Source organism: Pangasianodon hypophthalmus, chromosome 21 (assembly GCF_027358585.1).
Source record: "Pangasianodon hypophthalmus isolate fPanHyp1 chromosome 21, fPanHyp1.pri, whole genome shotgun sequence".
In the NCBI taxonomy this organism is placed as follows: domain Eukaryota; kingdom Metazoa; phylum Chordata; class Actinopteri; order Siluriformes; family Pangasiidae; genus Pangasianodon; species Pangasianodon hypophthalmus.
In genome coordinates this window covers 10,653,930-10,667,676 of record NC_069730.1, presented here as the reverse complement: position 1 = coordinate 10,667,676, position 13,747 = coordinate 10,653,930, and the positions used below count along the sequence as shown (strand labels likewise).

At 38.8% G+C, this 13,747-nt stretch overlaps 1 protein-coding gene across 2 annotated transcripts in view; it reads left to right on the top strand.

Annotated features, from left to right (window-relative positions):
* The first annotated feature begins 1,850 nt into the window (after positions 1–1,850).
* camsap2b (calmodulin regulated spectrin-associated protein family, member 2b) overlaps positions 1,851–13,747 on the top strand; it is a 66,685-nt gene continuing 54,788 nt past the window's right edge. Inside the window, exon 1 of one of the 2 annotated variants that reach the window (XM_026924977.3) lies at positions 1,851–2,451. In XM_026924977.3, the coding sequence (XP_026780778.1) occupies positions 2,313–2,451 (139 nt within the window). In that variant the 5' untranslated portion in view covers positions 1,851–2,312. The remainder of the gene's footprint in view (positions 2,452–13,747) is intronic. The other variant, XM_026924979.3, reaches the window with a different exon arrangement.

The window sequence follows — 13,747 nt, the reverse complement described above, 5'->3', positions numbered from 1 at the left end:
TATGAACCCAACCTGCTTTGTGTCAACAGTTTGGGCTGGTGGTGGTAGCATAATGGTGTGGGGAATGTTTTCTTGGCACACATTAGGCCCTTTAATATCAATTGAGCATCGTTGCTAACTACGTGTGTCCTTCTTGGCCACAATTTACCCGTCTTATGCAACTTTCATGCTATTTTTAACATGATATGTCACGAAGCACAAATTGTCTCAAATGACTTTCATCTGGTAATTCACAGGCTTTGGGCGGCTGAACCAGGGTTGCCAGGTCTGCATAAGAAAGCAGCCAAATGGCCCATTAAAACCAGCCCAAAACCAAACCACGCCATTTAATACAAAACCTTTCATTGTAAATTATATTATCATGAATTTCACAATTTCTTATTATTGGGTCTGCCTCCTTTTGCTGTAATAAGAGTGCGTACTCGAGCTGGCATGAACTTCACAAGTTTGCGCAAAACCTGATGAGCCTTGTTATCCCAGCATGATTTGAAAATGTTCCAAAGAGTATTTTGTGATGTTATTGAATGCTTGGCTTTCTCTGTCTTCACATAAATGCTTTATAGGATTTAAGTTAGGTGCATTACCCAATCCTTCTCCATTAACATCCAAAAACCAGAAGGCATAGAATGAGGTGGTACTTTTCCTTTGTCAGAGTGTAGTCAGTGCAGGTGTCCCACTCCAGTGTAGGAAAAACACCTGCAGACTTGAATATTCCCACCCTCATGTTTCACTGTTGGTTTGATACACTGTGGTATCAGTCTCTCTTTTGTTCATTGCCTTACACAAACCTTTCTGTTACTGCCATAAATCTCAAACTTGGATTCATCAGTATATAGGACTTCTTCCAGTGATCCATTGTGAAATGCTTGTATGTCTTAGCCCATGCCAGGCATTTGCCTTTGTTTCCCTTCCTGAGATGCGCTGCTCTCATCCTTAGGGTCCACTACTAGCTAGCCGTAATTGACCATACTTTTAAAGATTGGAGTCTCTCGTTCTTTATACAGCACATTCTGTATCTGTGATGAAGTTGCTGTTCTCTCTCTCAGTTAACAAAGCTTCAGATATTGTGATCCCTTTTGGTTTGCATTGGATTCAACTGATCTAATTTCAGCAAAGTGTTTTAGAGTGCCATGCACTACCCCTCTCGAAACTTTCAGACTACATATGATTTGATGCTGAGAAAGCCCTTCTTTGCTTAGAATAACTCTTAGAATTTGACTTATGACATTTTCACTTAGTTCTGAGTTGCAGCATGGGGATGAAAAACATGCAATCGCAAATGAGAGGATTGCTATTACTTTTTCAATATGGCATAAACAGACCAGTGTAGACAATAGAAATAAATTGTTGAATGGACTTTGCATTTGCATTTTAATTTTAGATTGGAAATGTAATTACGTTTGAATCAGCATTTTCTAATAAGCATTTAAATTTGAAATAAATCCAGAAAATGTTGCCATAGTTAAACTGCATGAATCTACTGTATAGTCTGGGCTAGCAAGAAATCAGCCCCAGCATCACTTCATGCAGTAATGTGTATTTTTTTTACTTCTTTGAATGACATGGACTCAAAAGTCAAAAAAATAAAAACAGAGTTGGACTTTTGTGGCCATATGCCAACGTGATCAAATCAAGGAAACTAGTATGAATTATTTTGGCCGTGGGTGTGCTTAGATTCACACACGAGTTCATTTGAATATCTGAGTAGCGTTCAGATGGACAAACATGTACTACAGTCTGCAGATGATGAGATGATGTCAGACGGAGAAAAAAGTTTGGGATGTGAAACGTCACCAGACTGCGTTTGGGTGTAGCGCGCATGCGCAGGCAACTCCTGCTTTTCCAGACTAGTGCGGCAGGCGAACCGCAGAGAGAGAGAGAGAGAGAGAGAGGGATTTTGGGAGGGCACAGTCCTAAACTTAAAGAAGAGGGAAATCCGCTAAAGTGACACGCGGCAATGGTTTTAGCTCTCCGTAGGGCGCACTGACATACTTAATGATGGCAGGACTTTGCGTCTCCCGCTGCTCTTGAGCCTTTGCCGCAACCTAAGGATAATGCCGGAGAAAGGCTGAAAACTACCGCAGCACTCTGCGTTTAATCGCTGGATCGATTTCGGCCCACGATAGAGAAACGGCGGAATGTTTTTCTCCGTTAGACCGGAACATCCTGCCGCGCGCCTACCCGATATTTAGAAGACGGGGCTATAGAGCTCAAGCAGCGCGGTTATTTTTGGTAGGCGATTTGCGCATTGAGAGAAATGCCATCAGCCGGGTTTTTCCCGTAGTCCCGCGCTTGTCCGTGTGGAAGTCGTGATGGAAGACGCGGGAGGCTCCAAACACAGCAGGAGGACGTTTATCGTCCCGGCCATCAAATCGTTTGATCACTACGACTTTGCGAGGGCCAAAATAGCGTGTAGCTTGACGTGGCTCGTGGCCAAAGCCTTTGGCTCAGGTAGGTGGTAATTCGTAATATTTTCACACAACTCAGAGCGAGTAAGAATATGGTAGAAAGAAGCACAAGTTTCTGCGCCTGTGTTAGACCAATATGGTTTAGATAAGCTATAACTGAGTTAATAGGCTGCTTCGCGTTTTCCCCTTCCGCATGTGATGCGTCGCCAAGGTTACGTCTGAGACTGCATTCTGTGGTACTAAATAGTATGTCACGAGAACTAATACATACTGATGTACCATTTAGTACGGCACTATGCTGTTCTGAACGTAGCCGTAATTTTACCTCAATGACTGTTGGGGTCAAATTATTATTATACGACAGACTAAACCTCTTCTTTGAAAACGGTGTATCCCTACAAGCTTAGGCTAACCTTAGGTGTGGATCACGTTTATTGTATATTCACCCCCTCTTTATTATGCTGACGGATAAACTGAATCTAAATCAGGATTAAACCCTGCTGCCACAGCATGAGAAACCTGCAGCACAGCAAAGATTTTGCATGTCTGCAACTGCAATCGTAATTCCATCATTTGATTCAGATTTGACTTTACAGAAGGGTATTACTCACTCTGTGGCCATTAAATCACATAATCCACATATCCACATAAGTTCAAATATCCATATCCACTGGCTTCAGTAAAAATGGCAGAACTTTTTAAAATGTGGACAGCAAAAGATAATGACCACACAGGTGGTTCATTTAAGATGTGCCATAAAAGAATAGAAAACATCAGTACTATTGTGGAATAGCTTTGTGAGGATGGCCATCACTTTTTGACCCCTTATTTCTCACCTGTGTTCAGTCTAATGTTTATTCTGTGAAGTTGCCACCCTTCTATCTGGTTAAGGTCTTTGTCTTAGTTGATCTAGGACTATTTAGGACCTGTCAGCCTATAACTGTTTTGAAGTACTATACTGACTGAATACTATACTGTACTGAATATATACTATTTGGCCAAAAGTTTGTGGACACCTGTCCATCAGACCCATATGTGGGCCTTCCCCACTGTTGCCACAAAATTGGAAGTACACAATCATCTAGGATGTCTTTGTGTGCTGTAACATTACAATTTCTCCTCACTGGAACTAATGGGCCTAGCCCAAACCTGTTCCAGCATGACAATACCCTTGTGCACAAAGCGAGGTCCATAAAGGCATGGTTGGAGTAGAAGAACTCAAGTGGCCTTTTGGTCATATAGTGTAGATCTGAATATAGGTTCCTCTCTTTTACTATTTTGTATACTTTCAAATACATTCTTATTAAGTTAACACTATATATAATTTCCCAGAATAGGACCTATAAAACATACATGTGATGTGTCTTGTGGTAAAGCAGCCCAGCGTACCACAACACAGAGCCCCAATGGAGTGAGCTAAAACAGGAAGGCCTTTGGCGACTGGATGTGTGTGTTGGAGTGAGGTCATTACAGGGGCTGCCTGTTTTTCCTGTCAGACTCTACTCCAATAGAAGTAAAATCTGGGTCAAGTATTGTTGAGTTTAGGCACATAAGGTTCATATAAGGCAAAAATCGCAAGAAAAGTTAAGAAAACAAAAAAGGAGCTCAAATGTAGCCACCTTTTACAGGCTTTCCGTAGGTTTTCAGAGGGCTTAGGTGCTGTCTGGATTCTGGGGGCGTGGTGGTGGCTGGGGAGTTTGAAATTATTCAAAGGAAATTTTAAGTTAAGTTTTTTTTCCACGTTGTTTTCTACCATTAACCTTACCATATTTGTGAAAAAAAGATAGCAACACTTATTGTACTTATAGTCAGAAGTCTGTTAATTTCTCCAAATAACAAGTTTGAGATTTAATGAAATATATATGGATTACATTAACTTGTACACGTAGGAAGAACAAACATGTTGAACTACATATGTAATTATTTTGAAAATGCAACCAAATGACATAAAGGAGACAGACAGAGAATTTCTTGATATATTTCATTTAAATTCAATTCAATTTTATTTGTATAGCACTTTTAACAGTGGACATTGTCACAAAGCAGCTTTACAGAAATGGATTAAATATATATATATATATATATATATATATATATATATATATATATATATATATATTATATTTATAGTAAATATTTGAATTTATCCCTAATAAGCAAGCCAGAGGCGACAGTGGCAAGGAAAAACTCCCTGAGATGATATGAGGAAGAAACCTTGAAAGGAACCAGGCTCAAAAGGGAACCCAGCCTCATCTGGGTGCAATGGGTAGTGCAGTTATAAATAAATCCCTTCTATTATTGTGTACTATATGGACAAATAGTGCAACTGAGCAACCAATAAATTCATCACAGTTTTCGCAAAAGTCCGGTTGGTTAAAATCTATCCACCGTCCACTGATGGAGTCCTGAGTACGAAGGTGCTGGTGGCAACTGAAGCCCCAAAGCCACTACAGCAATCGCAGTCCCAAGCCATTTATTTCAGCTGCAAATACCGCAGCCCTCTTTTGAACACTTCACTTTCCTCTCACTTCTTTTGGGACACTCTCAACTGCATTCTGGAACAGCGTTGTTTTTTTTTTTTAATAATAAAAAAAATATATACTCTGGCCAGTGGTTTTCATCAGAAAATGTGTTACGTGTGAACACAGCCTAACTTTGTTTAGCTACTAAGCCACATTAGATACTAACGTTAGTTCAGTCGTGGTATCTTTATGTAACTTAATTCAATACATGAATATCTATGTAAGTTAGCAGGGTTAGCAATTTCTCTAGTTGTAAAATAGGCTATATTAATTATATCTTTTCTCTATCTGCTATCGCTGTTGTTAACATCCACAAGAATTGCTCCCTATCAAAAAAAGTTTATACTTCATTTATTCTTTGTTGAGGCTTATCTTATTGATGGCTTGCAACTTGCTTATCTGAGTCGATCATTGTAACTACCATCCCGAATAGACATACAGATAAATAGCCAATCAGCGGTTTGATTAGCTTGGCGTTGAGCATCTGTCACACACCAATCACACAAACGTTTGTCCAAACACTGATTGTTGACTGGCAGGTCATTCTTGTTGGCAGCTTACCGTTCTGTTTGAGATCAAGCCAAATCTATGTTTTTTTCATCAACACATAGAACTCTCACTGTTGTCTTTACGTTCATTCTGATTTGTCACCTAAGTGCCTTTTTACGTTCATTTGGCTTAAGGCGCTTCGCAAAAACACTTATGCACTGCGCCTAAGCCTTTCTATGGTAGGGAAAACTCTGCCGTTAGGACATTTCATAATATTTGAAATTCAAACACAACATATTATGCTGGCTGATATTTAAATTTAATGTGAATATGGTGTAGCTGTAAGTTAGTGCCACTGTCATTTATTTTTAGTGCTTACCATTTGATTGATCTGTTTTTACTCCCCGGTTCACCGCAAACTGGACTGAACTGACTAATAGATAAAACAGCTGATATTAAGTTCCTAATATATCACAATCACAGGCATAACATATGCTGTCCCCACCAATTTGTTAAAGAGTAGTCTGATAAAATCTTATGTAATAGCTCATGGTACAAACTGATCCAAACATTTTCTAAAAATATCAGTTTAACCCTATTCACAATGTTATTGGTGTGCAGAGATTTTAGGCAGTTTTTAGGCAGCGGAACTTAAATTATTAAGATAATCATTTGTTTTTGGCTTGAAACACAAATATTAAATTGAGACTCATAAGATTTGACTGATACTGAAAATTTGATTGTTGACATCATGATTTTTCAGTTAGTCTAGGATTTTTTTTTTTTTTGTACTGGACCTTATCCTACTAATTTCATAAACAGAACATATTAAGAAAACCTAAACATTGTACCTTCTCTGCCCTCTACCATTTTTGCATCTGTATCCTGTCTGAATCACCACATCAGCATGATAACACTGCTGACCATTGAGGCAGACAAACACAGGAAGTGTAGCCTTTAACGGTACCCAGTGTCTGCATACTTCTAACTAAGAAGCTAGTGTACTAGCCACCTAAGCAGTATGTAGTTGGCTTACTGCTATTTAATGAGTGTTAGCCAGTTTAGCATCAGCATTACATTAGCAAGCTTAGCTGTGGCTGAAATATGTGGCATAACTTTATTTATTTATTTTTTTGCTGCAGACAGTGTAGTGCTACACTGAGAAACTTGCCCTCTGCATAACATGTAGTATTCATAACAGGGATGACTGTTTGTTACATCACAGTGGCCTTAGGAGTGTGTTCAAGATTAGGCCAAGCATGCATGTGACTCAGGACAGAGCAGCAGTTGTCTGGTATGAGCAAAGTGTGGACATCGAGGATAGACTACTGTCTGCTGGCTCTTGTAAAGGAGTCTTTCTGAGTATACAGTATAATGGAGGCAGAAAACTATGTAATGCTATGCTACTGTGCAAGGCTATAACAAGGTTAAAAAAAAGGTGTCACGGCTATAACAAGGTTAAAAAAAAGGTGTCCGCTTAAATGGTTAGCAGTTTAATAGCCATTTTAGCAAGTACTTTATAAGTTATTACTAAAGGTAGGTAATAAGTGTGATGTTTTTTTTAATCAGTCTGTAATTCATCTTATTCAGATTGTTCATGAGGAACATATCTAAACTCTAGATTATATGATTTATAAGAATTTAGTTAGCAATGAATTTTAATATTAAGTTAGCAATGTAATGTATTGAGAGAGGTAAACATTTGAAAGATTGTTATGGAAAATAGTGCATGATGAAGATTGTGTGGAAACGTTGGGTTGTGTTTTTGTATTTTTAAAGCAAATATCCATTAAGAAATCATGTATTTGTCAATTTTATTGCAGGTCCACTCGGAAAAAAGAGCTCAGACACCCCAAAGTAAAACTTCTACTGTTTGGGTCTAGTGACGATAAAATTCTCTAATCTTATGGCGACAAAATAAGATTTGAGAGACGTGACGTTCTCAAACTGCAGAAAAAAATTGTTGTTCCATAACATATAACCAGGCTTTATATGATTCATGGTGTAAAAATGTATAATTTGCTCTACTGTTAATACTTGTTTCTCTTAATGGAGCATTCCACTGACAGGAATGCTTCAGGCTGACTCTCTTTGTGTGTTTGTACTTCTGGAAAGAGCTGTTTCCTGTCTCTCTCCTCTCCTATGACTGACACACATAGCGGAAACACTTTTTAGGAGCATGTTCAGGAAATTTGTGTGTGTTTATCTGGAGATGGTGTGTTTTGGACAACCTTTCTTATAGTTTGGCAGTAGGTGCTTTCCTTTGACAAAGTTGTTTTTTTTTTTTTTTTGTTTTTTTTTTTTTGCAGTGGTTTTTGGTTGGTTTCAGATAGATTGGTAGGAAAGTTCACAGCATGATAAGCATGCAACCTGGAGTAATTTTTCAGTGTAGGATCTTATGTGCTTAAGAGGATCATCCCTCGACTTCAAAGTACTCTCTCTTAGTATGTTTTTTCTTTGAAAGGTAGGCTGCAGTGCTTAAAACTATAACATATACAGTATTGTGCAAAAGTCATAGGAACCCTATTTTTTATTAGTACAAATTTTGTTATAGATTTTTATTTTATGACTTCTCCATTATTGAGTGAGTACAAAAACATTTTATAATTCCAAACATTACTTTTCCAACAAAAAAAAAAATTTAATGTTACAGAAAAATGCTTTATGTCAGTAAAGAAAGCAACATATTACATAACAGACCACTTTTCAGAAAAAAACAAAGACTGCTGGGTTTTGCTTGGGGAAAAAAAAGAAGCAGGTGCTACTCTAAATTACCTCCCCGCGTGATTGTGTGTGCATGGTGCCCTAAGATGGATTGTAAAATAAGTCCCATCCCGGATGAATTCTCTTGCCTTGCAGCCAGTTTTCCCAGGATAGGTGTCTGATCCACCACAAGCATGACCAGGATAAAGCAGTTACAATAGATGAATGAATGATGAATGAATTTATGACTTTGTATCGGAAGGTCATTATTTGGCTCGCACAACTGAAAAATATTTGCCCTGGTGTTGAGTGATCTTGCGTTTGAATCCTGACCATGCCATTTGTGGCCTGGGGCTAAGAGAGTACAATTGGCACGAAAATTGTTGTAGCGTTCCTTTTTTCTGCCTTTCATTTTCACAGTCTGTTTCACTCCTCATTTTGAGGTAGTGTTGCATAGTGTAGATAGTGCATTAGAACTAGAAATCTGTGTGTATTGTCCTAACTTGTGTATTAGCATTCTAAATAATATGTAAGGAATAACACATTCCAGACTGTGCTGTCAGGGGATTGTGATGCGCAACCCCCTTGAAGTACATTATTTTCATATAACAGCAAGTTCTGGAGTGTGTTATTATGCTTAGAGCACAACGATGTAGAAATGATTATAATGTTTAATTTATTAATGAACACGTCACACATTTTTAACAGTTTACAGTTAGACTTCATGTTGTGGAACGTCCGAGAGTTCCTGCAATGTTAAATCTGCAATAAACAGTCATTCCCTCACCAGCCGCCCCCTCCTCCGCCCCTGTCTCTCTCTCTCTCTTTCTCTCTCTGTCTCTCTCTTTCTCTGGTGCATGGTGGGACTATGTGGGTGAGAGTGGTGCTAGGTGAGACCTGAGCTATGTGAGTTTGCCTATTTTTTCTATTTCTTTTTTCTATTTCTTCTCTTTATTGCATGGTTTGGCAAGTCTTGTGTGTAAGAGGTTTTATTTTGTAAGTGTAGTCAGTTTTGCGCATATTACTGACTCGGAGTCTGAAGCTGATGTGGCAGATGCCTCTTCTAACACTGTTCAGGAGGAGATTGTAGGCAAGCCAGTTAAGCTAAGGTAAGCCAATCAGAGTCTGATGTAGACTGTACGGCAATTACCAAGTCAGAGAATGTTCAGAAAGCATCAGTGATAGCTGCTACAAGCTCTGAACTCACATCTAGTGATGATAATGTTAATAGTGGCAGTACTGGGATTCTGGCTGTTGAACAGTCTAATAGCTGTAATGCTGAGAATGTGGTGCTGAGTTCTAGTGATGGTCAATCTGTTTGTAGTCTAGGAAAGATTGCTGTAGAAATCAGACTGAGTTGTGTTCTAATTACACAATTAATGAGCTGAGTGGGCTGGATGATGCTCTGTCAGACGATTTTTCCTCTTTTCATGATATTGACTCCTGTTCACAGGGGGACTCTCTCTCTGTACACTTTAGAGGAGATCAATAGTTTTGTGGATGACACTTTTGGAAAGCAGGTTAATGTTAAGAATTTTTTTTCCCTGATGTTGAGAAGTTTGTGCAGACAGTTACTGTTCATCAGAAGACTGGGGCTTTGATTGGGAAAAAATGGTTTCATTTAAGAACACGTTTAACTGTAATTAGAAAGTGTAGAAAAATGGGGGAAAAAAAAGAGAAAGTTAAAACCATTTGTATAGTAGACCAGCCATGCTTCATGTGGTGTCTCTTCCAGTAATGTTATTTATCTGTCTCTTCTCTTCCTCTTTAATTTTGATATGCACATTTTAAGGGTAGGATCACTTAACATCAATGGTGGGAGAGATGGATATAAGCATGCTTTAGTTTCTGAAATAATTGAGCAAAAGGAATGATGCTATTTTCCTTCAGGAAACACACAGTGATGTTAAAGAAGTTGAGTGGGGAAGTTGGTGGAAAGGGCAGAAAGTACTTAGTCACAAAACAAATTTGAGTGCAGGGGTAGGAATTTTACTTTCTCCAGAGATAAGAATTACTGTCTTAAACATTGCAGAATCAGTAAATGGCCATCTTATGGTAATGAAAGCTGATATAGAAGGGGTTGTATTTTATTTCACTATTGTTTATGCGACCAATGTAGGGCACAATCAGATTACATTTTTCTGTGTGAGACAGTATACCTGAGCAGAAGTTACTAATAAAATTAGTCAAGTCATTGATTGCGTTGTCATTCCAGTGGGCTTTACTGATCATCATTTGGTTTCTGTTATAATAAGTACATCTCAGTTTTCAAAGGAGATTATGTATTAGTATTTTAAGACCAAATTACTCCAAGACACTTTTTGAACATTTTGAGCAAGTTCTGGCAGCACTGGAAAAAAAAATGCATTTCTGAAAATTTAAGACAATGGTGGGAAATAGGAAAGACTAATATAAGAATGTTTTGTCAGCAGTACACTGCTAACTCTATTAAGAGTTTAAAAGAAACCATTCAATGTCTTGAAAAATACATATCTCTCATGGAGTCAAAATTAATGGGCAGACAAGATCCTATGTTGCCTGATAATTTGCAGCAGGAAAAAAATGGGGTCTTTTTTTGAATGAAAGGGAGGAAGGTGCTTTGGTAAGGTCTTGTTTTACTTCTGTTGCTGACATGGGTGCTCCCAGTGCTTATTTCTTTAATTTAGAGCGCACAGTAGCACAGCACAAACAGATGGCCTGTCTTCATCTTCCTGATGGGAGGGTGACTACCAATGTCACAGAAATGCGTTGCCTTGCAGTGGACGTTTATTCCAGTCTCTATATGGCTGAGCATTGTGATGCTGACTGTGCTGTAAAACTCCTGCCTCAACTAGACTCTGACCCGAAAGCTGCTCTTGTTGCTAATCTTTTCGAGAACTTACTGTTGCAGTTTGTCAGCTTGGCTCAGGACGGTCTCATGGCATCGATGGCTTGCCATCTTATTTTTATACGCACTTTTGGAACTCCATTGGAGAGTATCTTTATGAGGTCTTTAGTGAATGCTGCAGAGATGGCTGTTTACCTGTGTATTGTCAACAGGCTCTTTTATCTTTGCTATCTAAAAAGGGAGACCTGTCTCTTTTAAAGAATTGGATACCTGTTGCATTATTGACCATTATTATAAGATTTTATCAAAATGCCTTGCTAATAGGCTTAAAAAGTATCTTCACCTAATTGTACATAAAAACCAAACATACTGTATTCCAGAAAGGACAATTTGTTTTTATATTTTAGATGTCTCTAAGGTTTTTAACATGAAAGTTGGACTAATCTCTTTAGATCAAGAAAAAGCTTTTGACCATGTTGATCATGGATATCTATGTACTATGTCCTTAAAGCTTTTGGGTTGGGTAAAGGTTTTTTTTTTTTTTTCAATGAGTGAAATTATTGCATGCAGGTGCAAGCAAGTATTGTTAAAGTGGTAAGCAGGTATTGTTAAGGTGGGAGGTGGGTTGAGCCAGCCAATTTTAGTCTCAAGAGGTATCAGAAAAGGTTGCCCCTTGTCTGGGCAATTATATAGCATAGCTTTTGAACCTCTACTTCTTAGTTTATACAAAAATTTGGCTGGTTTTATTATACCTGGTCTTAACCAGAACTCAGGGATCACTTTAAGTGCTCACGTCGCATTACGCTGACATGATTCACAGTTTTTGTGAATCATGTCCAGGATATTAAGGCCCTATCTGAAGCACTTTGTGTGTATGAAATAGAATCATCAGCTAAAGTTAATTGGGAGAAAAGTGAGGCTTTTTGGGCAGGTCAGAAATACTCAGAAAACCTTCTACAGCTGCCAGGAAATCTCAGATGGAAGACGGGGGTTAAAGATCTTGGGTATTTATTTTGGTTCATGTGAATTTCAGAAATTAAATTGGGAGGGTATAGGGGAGAGAGTATGTACCTGATTGTCTCGCTGAAAATGGCTGCTACCTCCGTTGTCCTACAGAGGGAGAGTGTTGGTTACTAATAATCTGGTGGCCTCTACACTCTGGCACAAATAGTGTGTTGTAGCCACCTGCACGTGAGTACAAGAAGTCCAAAGGATGCTGTATGATAGTAATTTTGTGTGGATTGATACTGCAGCAGCACTTTTAAAGAGTCCTGATAAACATCTTTTTCTTATGCGGCGACAAGTGTCTGAGCTGGTAGACCTTAGCCCTTTTTACAGCTCTCTTTTGGAGGCCTGGAAGGTCTTTGCTCTATCAAGACCACCTGATATGTCTCCTAGTTTTTGGCTACTAGAGGAGCCACTATTTGTCAATTATTATTATTTTTTTTTTTACCTTCAAGACTTTTACCTTCTGTTAATCTACGTTCATGCCTGCTGGCTGTTGGGCGCACAAAGCTTTGTCATATCTTTCATCAAAGAACTAGACTGAGTTCAGCTCGGTTTTTACAACTACTCATTGCAGACATACATGGGAAGTTGGGAGCACAACCTCAAGTTTTTTGAGTAGTCTGTTACTAATGAATGGAGAATTGGGCATGAATACACTTTCCCCTCACTTGATGTGAATGCTGCTGTGGGGGAATGGCAGGAGGATGAGAGCTGTCTGTTGACTTTTAAAACCCCACTTCTTGAAGATTTTGAGTCAGCTGGGAAAATGTCTCTTTACATTATATGTGTAAATGTATTGAAAGCTCATCTTTTGGCTGGGGTCTCTTAAAGGTCTACTCCTAAGTGCTGCTGGCGTATCCTATACAAACATCTGATTGATAAGTGGACAGGGGACCTCCAGTGGAGGATTGTACATGGAGCAGTAGCTACAAACAGACATGTGGTACACATCAATCCTGGGGCTGGGGTGGGTTGTCCTTTCTGCTCAGAGATAGAATGAATATTTCATCTTTCATCAGTGTACACGGTTGGGTAGTCTGTTCTCTTTACAAAGTAATTGGTTTACATTGCTAGATGCAGAGTTCACCATTCAGTTCATTTCTCAGTCAAAATACCCAGTTCAAAGGAAAAATGTTTTGGTTTTACTTAATTCTTTATCTGGTACTGCAACTACTTTTAACAGTGGACATTGTCACAAAGCGGCTTTACAGAAATAAATACATTCCAAATTAAATTAAATCAAAATAAATTGTAAATATGTGAATTTATCCCTAATGAGCAAGGCAGGGGTGACAGTGGCAAGAAACCTTGAGAGGAACCAGACTCAAAAGGGAACCCATTCTCATCTGGGTGATAATGGATAGTGCAATTATAAATAAATCCCTTGTATAACTGTGTACTACATGGACAAATAGTGCAATTGTGCAGCCAGTAAATTCTTTACAATTTTCACATGAAGTCTGGGACATAAATCGTCCAGCCACTCCACTGTCAAAAACCTGAGTGAACGGTGAGAGTGGGGGGGTGACAGCATCCAAACATTACAGTTCGCCACAACACTCTATGCCTGTGAACCCTCCAGATCTGCTCCTTTACCTAAGAAAAAATGTATTCACAAAAGGCTTGACTAAACAAATATGTTTTCAGTCTAGTCTTAAACAGAGAAAGCTCTACCCCCTGCTGTAGCCTTCACTATTCAAGGTACCAGCAAACAGCCTGCACCTTTTGATTGAAGTAGGTGTGGCAGATCATAAAAGACCAAAAGTTCGCTCAGGTACGGAGGCGCGAGA